At 37.5% G+C, this 12,722-nt stretch overlaps 1 protein-coding gene across 6 annotated transcripts in view; it reads right to left on the bottom strand.

The window, feature by feature from the left end:
• Nucleotides 1–12,722, bottom strand: part of LOC135203226 (mucin-2-like) — a 136,476-nt gene that overhangs the window by 23,982 nt on the left and 99,772 nt on the right. For all 6 annotated transcript variants that reach the window (XM_064232989.1, XM_064232990.1, XM_064232991.1 and 3 more), the window contains exon 3: nucleotides 3,268–3,364. In XM_064232989.1, the coding sequence (XP_064089059.1) occupies nucleotides 3,268–3,364 (97 nt within the window). The remainder of the gene's footprint in view (nucleotides 1–3,267; nucleotides 3,365–12,722) is intronic.

Below are 12,722 nucleotides of genomic sequence, written 5' to 3'. Positions count from 1 at the left end.
TAGAAGAGTCCCTCTTTGTCGAACCCCTAATGCTGCTTCGACTTCACAGCGTTCTTCGGATTTTCTTAGTTGCCGACGGCAATCGGATTGTTGCAGAAATGTCATTTCGCATCGACTGTTGCATACTCTAGTGAGTCAAGGGGTTGGCGAGCCCATTTGATATGATGAATAAAATATAACCAGTTTATAATCTTCCCAAACTATGTTCATATCAGCACTGATATCTGACCTATGTTATACTTAGATATCACCTGGTATATGTCAATATAAACTGAAGCCTAGCAGGACTTTATTACGGGAATCTGGTGACATATCTTTTTCTTTGTGGGGGGTTGGGGGGGGTGGGGGGGGCAGGGGGGAGCGAGGGTGGGAAGCAGAGATCGTTGATGATAAACTCGGGAAATATCAAATCGAATCACCGATTATTTTTTACTGTTTCTGTGGTCCCTGATTACAGTGGGACTGCAGATTACACAAGTCCTTAAAACAATCTGAAAACGGCCAAAACAAGACGTTTTGCATTGGGTCCAGCGTTCCACTGGGGGTGACTCAAAGGAATGTCCATCCCTGTGAATTGGCCACGAGTTGGACCCTGCTTGAGGAATCACAAGAAGAAGAAGAAAAAGAAGAAGAACTGAAGGTTAGACACGTGTACTTAGTCCGATGTTTAGAGATGACCAATTAATTAACTATTTATCTTGTTTACACTGATATTCGTATGCAAACAAATACAGCTATACAAGTACACAAGTGTACATGTTGAGGTTAACTGCGATAGAATGGAAATAATTCAAAATTACCAGTATATGGTATATGCAAAATACGATCATATTTGGTAACTGGGATAAAACCTCACCAAACTAAACTTTACCCCACATGTCGTAGCATAACCTTGGTGGTAGAGAAGGGATAAAATTGAATAATTTGTTATATATACCAGCATTTCTTTTAAAGTTACAAAGTATAATTATAACAATTACGAAAATATTACTTATATCCCTCAGTGAACCGTAATCAAAATGAATTTTTTATTAAGTCTGACCATACGCAAAGACAGGCACTCTCGTGGCATCACGAATTTTAGCGAAAAATCTTAAACATGCAAATCTTACGTAAATTGATTACCTCGTGTGACGTCTTAGCAAGAAGCAAAAGGGAAGGATGTCCCATTCCCGATCCCTTGATTGCATTTTCTTTCCTTTCTCTAACAGTATTAGGTTTCATTTGTTTTCGGAATGGCATTCTGTCTTCATATGAAATCTGATATACACACGCACACACACACACACACACACACACACACACACACACACACACACATATATATATATATATATATATATGTATATATATATATAGTATATATATATATATGTATAATATATGTATATATAGAATTTCACATATACATTTTTGTAGGCTACACACACACAAACAACACACACACACACACACACACACACATATATATATATATTATATATATATTATATATATATATATATATATATATATATATATATATATTAGTGTGTATGTTTTATTGTGATATAAAATTCATTCAAACGGATGAATCTAACCTTATTTCATGAATATCCCATTGATTACATATTTTATTTTATGCTATGAACAACATCTTTTGAGTACTGTATACCACAGCTATCAAGTTCTACACGAGTTAATGAATTCCACTCAAATTATAACGTTTGATTCTGTAGCGCCTTTAATTTGGGGTCTTGCGATTTTAAAGTTTGTCAATTACCTGCAGTACATTCTGTCAATTACATCAGTAAATCCTGTCGATTATAGCTCTAGAAAATATAGAATTGCGTCTTCTGATTTTGACAAATTCTTCGAAATTCATTGGATGCCGAGAAACTGTAGAGTACGTATTGCATATTCTGAAAGTGACGAAATTTGTCTTTAGATTTCTATAAATAAATTACTTCAACTTGTGCAAATTACATCTCGCATCATTCTTCATACGGGCTTCCCAAAGAGATAGCGCTGATGTTGGCATATAGCCAATACATAACTCTTAAAAATTCCGAGTACTAGACACGCCATTAGCTTTTTACGTCTATTCCCTCCTAAGAGAAAATATATAGCCGCGACCTGTAACGTACAAAACGAGTTGTTTATCTACCACAAGGCAGAGCTGTTTACGACAACAATGCGATGTTACAAGTGTTAACTATTTATTTTTTCTAAGAGGTGAAGAGACTAAGAGCGGAGACTCAGCCACTACAGGTGATGACATTCCGATCTCTTGAACGAAAAGGCAGGGAATATGGAAGTGGCCGCGGGTTTTACATTCTAAGAGAGAATGATAAGGACTGGTGACTAATTCTGTTCTGGTGTGTGTTGAGACCGTAGCATTAACTATTAAGTGAAATGAAAATGGCATAAATACTCAAAATTACGTCATACGATTCCATTTCTATCATGTGACTTTATGATGTTACCTTCTGCTAAAACGCGCACCGGTCTGGCATTACTGTGTGCTGGGTAACAGAAGGAAATTCACGTTGGCATATCTGGTCACTGAGCTAGAATCGTGATGAAAGAATAATGGTGATGATAATCAATCGGGAAATTAACACTGTTTTTCTGTCTGCGTACTGCAAACTTGTAAAACTCAAAAGTATTTCTTAACATCCGCGAGACAATCATTTCTTTCATTTGGTCTGTGTAGTCACATACATCTGTCCACATTATGAAGTCCTGGAATTCCAGTCAAACTTTTGAATCCCCAAATGTCTGTAGCCCGGCAGGAAACCTTAGCGGTCTCGTGTAAGCAACATAGTACCTGTGTGTGCGCTATGAGAGACAATAGATGGAAAGGAGGCTATAATAGATTCGCATCAACCGTACGTTTAATGTCTAGGCCAGTCCCTTACGACGCTCCTGATTGGGTGTTGATAAGCCAATCACAGGGCTGGGAACTCTCAGTCTCTTTCGAGAGTTCACATAGGCAGGATGTATGTTCCACCTCTCCTTAGGAGTGCTTTTGAAAGACATGTGAACTCTCTCCAGAGACTGAGAGATTCCAGCCCTATAATTGGCTTATCAACAGCCAATCAGGAGTGTCGTAAGGGACTGGACTAGACATCAAATGCACGGTTGATGTGAATCTACTATAGTATATTGCGCGTGAAAGTTGAGGACTAGGATAGGCATGGACGTTTGATTTACAGTGACGTCGGCCTCTTTATTCAAAAAGATATATACATGAAGAAAGCAATACAAAGTAAGACCCTGACGTACCTGAAGGAGGACACGAGGGTGGAGTCAGATCTCACGTCGGGGGAGATGAGCTCTGCTTCGCCGCCAACAGTCGTTTTGAGGTCGTCCAACATTCGATCTGTCGAGAGAGAGAAGAAGAAATGTAAACAAATTGCAGATCTATCAAAGCCTCAGTTATAAAGAAGAAGAAATGAAAGGGAGTTGGGTTATAAGTAAAGTAGAAGTATTGGACTGCATCTAATTTAGAAATATCTGTAATTTTTCGGGGTTAATTTTGTTGCAAAAAAAGGGATAATACAGATGAATTGAAATTAACATTTTGAAGTAACATACAGTAAAGTTAAACTTAATAATGAGTAAAGTTAACAATTAAGGAATAAAGCTTTGCGCCTCATAAACAGGGAGTTTGCCCGCAACTGTGTTTGTGGAGTGAGCGCTATAGGAACCAGGAACCAGGAACTCTATAGGTAAGTTAGTGAAGGAGGTTGTGATATATATAAATCATTAGCCTTTTAATCATACAGATTATAGTAGATTCACATCAGCCGACGCTCCGTATTGGCTGTTGATTAGCCAAACACAGGGCTGGAAACTCTCAGTCTCTCTCGAGAGTTCACATAGACAGGATGTAAGTTCCATCTCTCTTGACGGATACTTTTGAAAGACGTATCCTTCAGGAGAGGTGGGACATGCATCCTGCCTATGTGATCTCTCGAGAGAGACAGAGTTTCCAGCCCTGTGATTGGCTAATCAACAGCCAATCCGGAGCTTCGTAAGGGACTGGCCTAGACATCAGATGCACTGTTGATGTGAATCTACTATAGCTACTGGATGAAACGTACCGTCCCTGGGATCGAGATACTCGGGACTTTCTGTCTCAACCGTTTCTCATTTAACCTTCATCTATTTGGGGTATGAGTTCATTATCAATAATAGCAATTACACTAATAACATACGTCGAAAAATAGATACAGAAGAATAGATCTAACTATTCTTAATTTCTTAAAAGTTCTCATTTTCATTTCCAAAACAGAGAGGGAATCAGCGACGAAGCAAATGAATTTATCTACAACAATTTATGATTAATTTCAACTTAAGTTTATAGTTTTACGTGCGATCGCTGGCGTTCCTTCAAAAATGGACTTTATAGCACTATTAATGACATCACTGTTTGACATCACTAGAACCAGAGGTCAACGCTCTCTGCCAGAATGCGATTTGCATGTTACTGCACCATTTCTGCTAATTGGCCTTCTTTAGGATGACGACAAATTACTGCTGTTTCCATTATGTGAAGTTGTTGCATCCTGCGACGAGAAGCAGAAAGAAAGAGAAAGGGAGGCTGTGGGTCTTAATAGAGAGAGAGAGAGAGAGAGAGAGAGAGAGAGATAGAGAGCGAGAGATAGAAGAGGAGGAGAGAGAGATTAATTTGCAGAATGCCTGCAATGTTAACCCGGGGCAGAAAAGTGTAGAATGAGAAGGAATTTTGTTTTGTGTGCAAATCTTTTGTGAAGTGTAAAGTCCTTTTTGAGTAGTTTATAAACTAAAGTCAGTTGCCGTCTATAGTTTTATACTTGAAATATAATAGATGTAATTTCTTGCACCTTTATACATTTTATTTGGCTATTTTGTAAAAGTAATGTCCAATTTTGACGACATATTGTTCTAGCTTTTATGCACAAGTGGAGAATCTTTGTCTGTCATTTCTTTTCCCGGTCATGACAGTTCCACCGGAATCTAAAAATGAATGCGCACAAAATGTGCAAAAATAAAATAGGACTTAGCAACGTTATAAATAAAAGATACATTTCAAAATAGGCTAATTTATATGTAAGCAATTATACATATTTATCATTTTCAGATGAGCATCGTTATAGCTCTCGGTCGGGAAATTTTTTTTCTAAAAATAGTTTTAATCGAAAATGTGTAATAATCACAGTCATCTGATTGCTAGATTATAAAGGATTTTGCTGACCGATAATTAATAATAATAATAATAATAATAATATAATAATAATATAAAATAATAATAATAATAATAATAATTAATAAATAATAATATTATTATAATTGAATTATTATAATAATAAATAATTAATAATCATTATTATTATTATTATTATTATTATTATTATTAATTATTATTATTATTATTATTATTATTATTATTATTATTATTATTGAGCAGAATACCTATATATGAAGGAGAAAAAGTAAAGGCGTGTGTAATTATAGGACAGATTACAAACAAATGAATAAATAACGGAATGCTGTTCTCTTGCAGGATATTGCAAATTGATGTTCGCGTAATTAGTATATCTTTATGCTGTGTATACACACTTTTCTCGTGAAATCAAAGGTAATTTTCCGTCTGTCTTTTGTAAAATCTTTTTTTTTTTGTATGTTCTTAAGGCTTTAAGGTCTAAGTAGATCGGAAATTCAAATGTAGCATAGTTTAAGTTGGGTTATATGAAGCTGGCCATATTCTTTGGCCTTCAAATCTACATGGAAATAAAAAAAAATCTTTTACACTGACTTGCCATGACGTTAAGTACCTTGTCAAAAACTCGTTTAACTAAATATTTACTGTTTAAACAGAGCACAAAGGTAAATATTTAGATTTATATTATAACCTGACAGGTCTCTAGTTTACCAGTTTAGGCCTATGGGTTTTGCGTGATCAGTTGGCTAGCTAGAATAAGCTATGGCAGGTGTGTGTGTGTGTGTGTGTGAGAGAGAGAGAGAGAGAGAGAGAGAGAGAGAGAGAGACCTTCCTTACAGCTCGTTCGGGTTGCCCCAGGTCCCTCAGAGAGAGAGAGAGAGAGAGAGAGAGAGAGAGAGAGAGAGAGAGAGAGAGAACTAGGCTAAAGGTTACCTGAGATCTCATTAACTCATTAGATAATGGTGAGAGAGAGAGAGAGAGAGAGAGAGAGAGAGAGAGAGAGAGACCTTCCTACAGCTCGTTCGGGTTGCCCCAGGTCCCTCAGTGAGAGAAGAGGAGAGAGAGAGAGAAAGGGAGAGAGAGAGAGAGGCTAGGTACCTGAGATACTAAACCCGAATCTCATTAACTCATTGGATAATGTTATTCTGAATTCCACTCAAAATAAAGATGATTTCGATTTTCACACAATTAATCCAATTCTAAAGTACTGGAATCGGAGAGGCCTTAACTGACCAGCCTGTGCACATAGGCCACGTGTGGAGAGCCCTACTGACGAATTTCTTTTGATGGGCCAATAACTTGAATACCCTATACCCAGGCCAATACAGTACTGGCCAGGGATAAAGTTCACATCACGAGTCAGTCATCTGAATAGATCTAATTCCCTATCTTTTTTTCATAATTACAAGGTGTTTTCGGGTTCATCTAAAACCGAACGTGGCTTGCGGTTTCTCCCATTAGCTCATTGCATACGATTAGGCCTACGAAGCCTTTTTGTTGATCTTAGATATATATTAATTGTAATTGTCTAAATTCAGCGCAATTTATTCTATTACGTATAATCATATGTTTGATCATTCCTGTATCACTCTGTATCACATCGTGGCTTGTGTTTGCATGTTGCAAAGTTTTTTATATATATATTTGCGCGGCCGAATGATTATAATCCCAAAATATCTTTGCAGGAAATCAAACCACAAGAGCACCATTAGATTTTTCATAATGGCTATTATTACTTTATATTCATTTAAGAATAACATGCACATCATACATAGCTACACACATACGTGAAATGCTCTAAAAATAATAACTTTTCCTCTCTTTCAGCAATAGACTATAACCGCTCAACTGAAAAGCAAACTGCAAGGAAAAATATTTAGCAATATTTGGAGAATAAGTGTTAAAAAGCTGTAGGTTACAGATGCAGTTGCTGAGAGAGAGAGAGAGAGAGAGAGAGAGAGAGAGAGAGAGAGAGAGAGAGAGTTTCTTTAAAACGATGATCTTATCACGTCGGCTTGGTGTCTAGGGAACGCAAAGCTATGGAAGAGAGCCAGCCAACAGCCAACGCTTGTTTACCTTATCTGCTCTCTCTCTCTCTCTCTCTCTCTCTCTCTCTCTCTCTCTCTCTCTCTCTCTCTCTCTAAAAATGTTTCCTTGCACTGAGAATCAACGTGAACAAGAGAAAGTATTGTGCTTAAGGAGTTAACATCGACTTTTTCAAGTCGGGCCGTTTGCACGAATCATAAAATTGAGGTTGAGAGAGTGAAGGAAGGAAGGAGGTCATTCGGTTCATAATTCATATGTTGGGTGGAAACGGGAAGAGAGCAAACTGAAGTTATTTGTAGAAGGAATCTTAAGCGATAAGTAAATACACGAGGAAGTGGGAGATTGCAGTAAAAAAGCTATTAAAAGAAAATAAATGGAAATGAGACTGTCAATCCGAAGGGCCGAAAAGGCGCCGTTGCTTAGCCTCTCGAAACTCATTCGATTGAAGTGAAAATAAAAGTGTAATTGAACAGCTAAAATAGCTCCTCAAAGCTAGGGTTTTATTTGTTTTGATTTTATCTTTGATAAAAATATATAGCTGAAACGCTCACGGGAAGTCATGAAAAGAAATATAGCGATTAACTTTAGGACGAAATGATGATCTGAGTATCAACAACCTCTTACCTGCACGACATAATGTTCCATCGAAAGCTCCGTTAGGACTTGACACAGAGAGAGAGAGAGAGAGAGAGAGAGAGAGAGAGAGAAAATTTCGCAATATATGATGGATTCTTCATTTGTGTCAAGCATCGCAGAGGCTGGTAAATAGGTAAAGAGCAAGGTGATAGGTGCAGTTAGTCTTTTTCTCTTTAGCAAAAGATGGTTTTCGATGCAATAATGATTGCGAAAGCTCGCTGTCTGAAAATCTAATTACAAATGTTGATATATTTTTCAAAAATAATTTATTCATTGCACAGTAATCTATCTATCTATCGATCTATCTATCTTTCTATCCATCTATCTGTTCTTCTATCTATCTGTTACACGTTTACTATAGCGCGTGTCACTCAATAGGCCGAGGTGAGGCATTGTATAGGTCTAGTTAGTTCATGAATGGATTCCCACAGGGAAATGCCAAACACCGGAGGTACGCCAGCTCTTTGAGCACCTGTGGGACAGGTGTGGCTGGCACCTTCCTCCCCCAAAAAAATTTTTGCTGGAGACCAGGGGGTTAACACCCTCTGGCGCCATTCCAACAGGAAGAGGAGTATAGTATTATATCTATGTGTTTATATATATGTATAAAAACCCCCCTTCTTTATAACATTACATTGGGGGTTCTTAACAGAGGGGTATCCATACCCCTTGGGGGGTATGAGAACCACATGCTGGAGGTATGGGACTTGATCTCTGGATATGTGTATATATTTGATTTTAATGTGTTAATGTATACATGGGTATATTTTGTAAATAAGTAACCATTTAAAACTATAAATGCTTTTGATTTTCTTGCATGTTCTGTTCCTTGCTGTTCTAATCAAAAGTATGAGTTATATTTTAACAATTAGGGCTTAAGTGGACTTAAGCAAAGGGGGAATGGAACCATATTGGGCCATTCATTGGGGGTCTGGAGTCATCAAGAGGCCAAGAACCCCTGCATAACATCAGTAACTGGGACTACTACCATGCAATTTACCACTGCTTCTCTTTGTAAACCATTTTGAACAAAGGAATGAAATGATGGAGAAAAATCAGGAAATGATCTCACTCTCCCCTCTTGACCGTGCAACGAAATCCAGAGGTCAGCCCCTGGCTACTGACCTCTGGCTGACCTTTGACCGGTGGTGGCCCTGACTGACTCGAGGAGGGTGTAAGTTGAGCGGTAGAAAGCTGTTATAAGATTTTGGGGCTGTGTGCACCTGCTGGCGTCGTTGGCTAAGGAACTGATATACTTTGATTTTGAAGACACCAGAGTCAAATCTTGAGTCTCATATCATTATTTTTGCTCAAAAGAAGTGTACATTCAGTATGAACCAAAGTAAACTGTAATTAGCTTGCAAGAGCATGCTTTCAGACATTAGGCAATCATACGCACGAAATAGAAAGAAGAAATGTGACGCCATATTCTAATATTTCCTCCTCCGGACGAAGCAGGAAAAGTCAAGAAGGCGAGGAGCAAGGAAGAGGAGAGTAAACAGAGAGAAAAACAGAACAAATGCAAAATAGGAAAGAAAGGAATGCTGCAATTTAGCCTCCCAAGGAATGACCTTTGCTAAATCAAAGACTCTTTTGACCCACCGATGTTATTCATTCTCCAGCCATAGTCTCAGTGACGATCTGGTTCTGAACCAGGCGGGTGGAAAGTAACCCGCATTGGTTTGGTCTGCGTCGGGGATGTTTATTGGCATAAGTTATAAATGATTTTAAAAGACTTACATTTAACGCGACGATTTCATTACTCTGTTAGCTCGAAATGAGAGAGTCATCAATGACATTATTAAGGCCGCTCCCATTACTCTTATCATTATCATAACACTGGTTGTTGGCGTCGTTACTGTCTTATTAATTATTGTTTTCGATGACTTTTTCATTGGTTCATCGACATAAACGTTTTGTTGGTGTCGTTCTTGTGATTGTCGATGCGATTTTTTTTTAACAAATTAGAATTTGTTTAATTCATGATGCATTCACACAGGAAATAACCCCCTACCCAGCAAGTATGTAATGGAGCTATAATATATACAGAAAGATTTAAGTTTAAATACAGCTGAAGAAATGAAACATTTGCTTATCAAAATCCAGACTTCATTTTTTCAGTTCATGTCTTTCAATAGAGTGAAAATAGTCCAGTGACCTTATTGAACCCAACCTAGGAGTGAAGAGAAAAGTGGGATCTTTCCTAAATATTGACCCTCAAAGGTTTTCGAGGTCTTGGGTCTTTATCTAGGACTAATATTTCTTGGCGGTCAATGCCTTTATGATACTCACAGTCTTTTGTTTATGTTTTTAAGGTCATTCCCATCGTAGTTGTACTAAACACATCGCAAAGGCGGATACGAACCGGGTTAAAACTTAGGAAAGATCCGAAGAGTGGAAGAGGAAAAGAGGCAAGACCCAGCCCTTGACAAAAAGCTGGTCATAGATTCTGGGGAACGAACATTGCAAGAGAATAATCCATGGTAGTAAGATTGGCTGTGATTGGTTTATATAATCATGGCGTGAAAACAACAAAGAATTTCAACTGTACACTGGAAGTCAATATTTTCTGTGGGTTACCAGACAGCATTTCCTGAGACGTGTCATAAAACACTCATGTTATTAATGTTACTAAACTAAAAATATATTAACCCACTCGGATAATGATATATATATATATATATATATATTATATATATATATATATATATATATATATATATATATTATATATATTGCCCTGGCCATATTAATATTTGTGTGTGTGGGTTCATGGGTTCAGGTCACCTAGAGTATCCAGCAGTGGATTTATGTTTACGAGTTAATTGAGCAATAATGACTTTTTAGGACATAATCTCTCTCTCTCTTTATATGTATATATATACATATAAAGAGAGAGAGAGAGAGAGAGAGAGAGAGAGAGAGAGAGAGAGAGATTATCGTTCCTAAAAGAATTATTATTGCTCAATTACCTGACAAACAATTCCAATGCTGGATACTCCAGGTGAACGTGTCTGAACCCACACACACACACAAATCTTAATATGGTCAGAGATAAAAGAACTCACACACTTCGCCCCTTTCGAACGAAGCCTCGCAAATGTGGAGAATGTCGGCCTGGAAAATAAGATTGCTAACGCATTAGCCGGAGAGAGAGATAAAAGACGTGTTTTTGGCGTTCCAGCCTTATCATAAAACCATCCATCTTTCGTTTTTCGTTGCACGATTTGGATAAAACCCGCTATGAGAAGACCTCATTAGGAAGGTTTAGGAAAAGGTAAAAAATCAAGAGTAGAAACAATTTCGGCGGAAAATAAAAGGTTGTTTGTCAAGATTCGTCTTTAACATATTCAGTATTTTTCTCATTGATTCTTCCGTGATTGTGTTTAATTTCCTTTTATTGATTTTCCCTGAATACCACGTTCTGTCATTTTTCTAGAGCTAGTTTTAGAGAAATGAAATCAGCAGAAAATGAGAAAGAGGAAAATCAACGTTGTTGGCCTAGTCGATAAAGACGTCACTGAAGTCCTGATTTCTCCCCTGTGCGCTGGTTCGAATCCACGAGAGGACGATATTGTTATCAGCTGAAAATTACCCATCGGTTAACATATATGAAAATATATTAATACCGAGGTAGAGCGAATTGGATAGTAAAGGACATTTGTAGCTTAATGCATATTGTATGAGTTTGTGAAATTTAAACTAGCTACCTTGATCTTTCTGCGATACACGCAATGCGCCATATTTGTACATGTACATAGACTACAGCCTGTTCTCTCTTTTCTTTGTGTGTGTGTGTGTGTGTGTACAATGGATATAAAGAGAAAACGAATCGCCCTTATTTGGAAGGCCTTAAGTCCACCGAATAGGCCATAAAATCTTAATACGGTTCTCCGGAAATTGATATTCTACTCAGAGGCATTATTGCTTTGGCGATGCTTGATTCCAATCACTCAGGAGCGTACACCCATACAGATACACACACACACACACACACACATCACACACACACACACACACACACACATATATAATATATATATATATACTGTATACGTATGTATGTATGTATGCATGTTTACATATAGTATGTGGGTCCGTGAATGTGTGCATACGTAGACAGATAGATCAGATAAAGCTACGAGGAGTACATGGCGCATATCGCTCAGTAAAAAAAAAAAAAAAAAAATTAAAAAAAAAAATTATAAAAAAAAAAAAATGTTAGCCTCCTAATGCGTAAAGGAAAAAAAATCCATCCCAACTCCCATTTCCATCAGGGGAACCATATGGGGGCATCATAGCAAACTTGGGCATGAGGTCACTCAAGGTGACGATACCTCGGAAGGTTGTTTTGTGCCCCGGGGCAATGCCACGCACAATGGCGGATGACTTTCACTTGGATGTGATGGTTTTTTTTTTTATCTTTTATTGGCTCTCTCTCTCTCTCTCTCTCTCTCTCTCTCTCTCTCTGCCCAGACTGAATGCCAAAGATAATTGACTCGTTTCACTTAACCTCATTCTGGTGGAGTTTTTTTTTTTTTTTTTTTTTTTAGGAGTTTGTCCTGATTTCTTGTCTAATAAAAAAGAGACAGCAGCCGCCATGATAAAAAAAGAAGTAAAGGTAAAAAATATCGATGGTGATAACTGCAAAGCAACAACAGCCATCATGATAACGTCAGCAACAATAATGATAACGAGGCAACATTATTTGTCATGGAAATGTTGACAGCAATATAAACACTTGATAATAATTACAATATCATGCATTTGTGCAGTCTGTATCGAATGACGTAAGACTTTATGTTAGAAACAGCGCAGCCTTCCTAAATAGTAACGCATTTCCGTTGTTCTT

The sequence above is a fragment of the Macrobrachium nipponense genome, chromosome 33 (genome assembly GCF_015104395.2).
Source record: "Macrobrachium nipponense isolate FS-2020 chromosome 33, ASM1510439v2, whole genome shotgun sequence".
In the NCBI taxonomy this organism is placed as follows: domain Eukaryota; kingdom Metazoa; phylum Arthropoda; class Malacostraca; order Decapoda; family Palaemonidae; genus Macrobrachium; species Macrobrachium nipponense.
The sequence above is the reverse complement of the archived record's forward strand: the minus strand, read 5'-3'. Positions and strand labels throughout refer to the sequence as shown.